The sequence below is a fragment of the Cyprinodon variegatus genome, unplaced genomic scaffold (assembly GCF_000732505.1).
Source record: "Cyprinodon variegatus isolate N-32 unplaced genomic scaffold, C_variegatus-1.0 Scaffold1598, whole genome shotgun sequence".
NCBI classification, from domain to species: domain Eukaryota; kingdom Metazoa; phylum Chordata; class Actinopteri; order Cyprinodontiformes; family Cyprinodontidae; genus Cyprinodon; species Cyprinodon variegatus.
The window spans coordinates 75,291-77,603 of NW_015152051.1; the positions used below are offsets into that span (position 1 = coordinate 75,291).

The 2,313-nt window shown below is 43.8% G+C and overlaps 1 protein-coding gene across 1 annotated transcript in view; it reads right to left on the minus strand.

Annotated features, from left to right (window-relative positions):
* The window catches only part of LOC107104042 (gamma-aminobutyric acid type B receptor subunit 1-like), a 55,037-nt gene that overhangs the window by 10,298 nt on the left and 42,426 nt on the right, over positions 1–2,313 (minus strand). Inside the window, exons 14-15 of the mRNA XM_015403949.1 lie at positions 1,734–1,850; positions 757–932 (exon numbers count right to left, since the gene is read on the minus strand). Coding sequence (XP_015259435.1) covers positions 757–932; positions 1,734–1,850 — 293 coding nt within the window. The remainder of the gene's footprint in view (positions 1–756; positions 933–1,733; positions 1,851–2,313) is intronic.

Here is a 2,313-nt window from a genome sequence, read left to right on the forward strand (position 1 = left end):
AGAAATGTGACTAGGTAGAATACATTAGTGCTATCTATCTGAAATAGTAATTATGAGCAGCAGTAAATCATCCTCGTCAGAATTCGTTTTAGATAAGAAGAATGTTTAGATATCTGGAAGTAAAAGCCCAACACACATGAATGGAAAACATGACATCGTTTGTAAGATTTCCATTTCAGATATCTGACATGTATATGTTAGATAGGAAGAATGTTATCTGATCATTTTGACTAGGAAGAAATGCATTGAGACATCTGGAATATATATTCAGTCAAGCTAATTAACCTCAAAATGGCCACTTAAAATTTGTAAAGATTTCTACGTATTTGAAAGTTTATTCATTCTATTACAATTATATTTTTGGCAGCCTGAAATGTAGTTTTTGCTAGCAAAAATGTATTTTAGGATATCTATAAGTGAATTTTTGACTAGTAGGAATGTCTTTTTAACTAGGAAGAATCTTATTTCAGAGATCAACAAATGGAACAATAGAGAGGGCAGCGCTTCTAATAAATGTCAAAACGGCCTGCCATAGAGGGAGGGAGGGAGGCCTAAGACAGCTGAAAGCCCCCCCATAGAAATGGACGACTGAACTAAAATGGATCAATCTAATATCAGCAGATATCTGGAGACTGAAATAAAACTTCATTCCAACGTTGATCAAAGCGTCGCTTTTTATCTCCCATCATAAACTGAATGGAAACTTTTAAAACGAGGTGTTTGAATAAAGAAGAAAAACGTCCTTCAGATGATCACAGATCATCAGCCTGCAGCCTCTGAGGCGGCGGCGGCGGTGATGTCATCAGTGTGTCGTACTCTACCTCCACGGTGATGTGCAGAGGATCCACGATCTGCCAGATCATGAGCGACAGGAAGTCGATGGCCAGGAGCACTCCCACTGTGGAGTAGAGTTTCCACGGCTCCAGGGGCGGCTGTGGAAACACAAAGACAGGAGTCAGCAGCATCAGAGGACATCAGGACAAACGTCCCTCTGTGTGTCCTATCCAGGCCTCCGTCTGTTCTTCTTAGGAATAAGCTACATATCGGGGACTTCTAGGTACTTGTGGACCAATGACTGGTCCCTATGTCCTCAATGGACTAAACTGTTCCTCCCTCCCAGTATTCCCAGTCTCCCCCTCAGCCTCAGCACTGGTCTCCATCGATTCCAAGGGAAACCAGATGTTGCAGTAGCTCCTGCAGAAGCTCCTTCATCCAGCTGTTGATGCTGGAGGCAGGAAGGGTCTCCTGTAGAGGTCTGTCTGAATCAGGGTCGATAGTTTTGTGTTTTCTAAAATGTTCTGATGGATCTAGATAGTAAAATCTAGATCTTCTGACTTTAGGTGGAACAGTTTAATAAACACCACCTGGTTTCTTGATGTTCTTGATGCTGAAGATGCAGACATGATGAGCAGATCTTTGATAGAAACCCTTTTAATGAACGAGCCTTAGCTTTATGAAACTATTTTCATCTCAGATTGAAGCAGCTGAGATGATTAATCCAAGTGGGATTATGTGCTGGGTTGCACATCCCTCTAACAGCCACCAGAGGGGGCAATAGAGCCCCCAGCAGCAGGAAGTTGCTGAAGGTCTCCAGTCAACATGAACTGGAGGAATAAACTGTTGGGTCCCTCTGGCTTCCTGTGAGGCAGACTGGCTGCTCTGTGTCCTTCACACCAGCCTGATGTTAGACCTATGGTGTCACCATGAACGGTCCCATGGTCCCTCCATCATACCTTCTTCTTCTCCTTCTTCTCGTCCTTCTTGGTGAAGAGGGTGTGGACCCACCAGATCTTGGTAAACATGCTGCCATAAGCCAGGCTGAAGCCGAGACCCAAGAGCCACAGGCGGAACTGCAGGGGAGACGGAAGAAACCGCTTTAGTTTTTACTTTGAGATAAAGTTAGACCTTAGTTAACTAGATCAGAACAGAACAAAGATCTAATCAGACAAAATCAGAGAGATGATGCTGAACAGCTCTTCAGTCTCCAAACATTATCTGGACCTTTTCCAGAAGCTTAGAAAAAACAATTCGTAGATCCAGACTTTGTCTGAAGACTGCAGATTATCCTCTGGATGGATGGATGAATGGATGGATGGATGGATGATGGATGGATGGATGGATGAAGGATGGATGGATGGATGGATGGATGGATGGATGGATGGATGGATGATGGATGGATGGATGGATGAAGGAGGATGGATGGATGGATGGATGGATGGATGGATGGATGGATGATGGATGGATGGATGGATGAAGGAGGATGGATGGATGGATGATGGATGGATGGATGGATGGATGATGGATGGATGGATG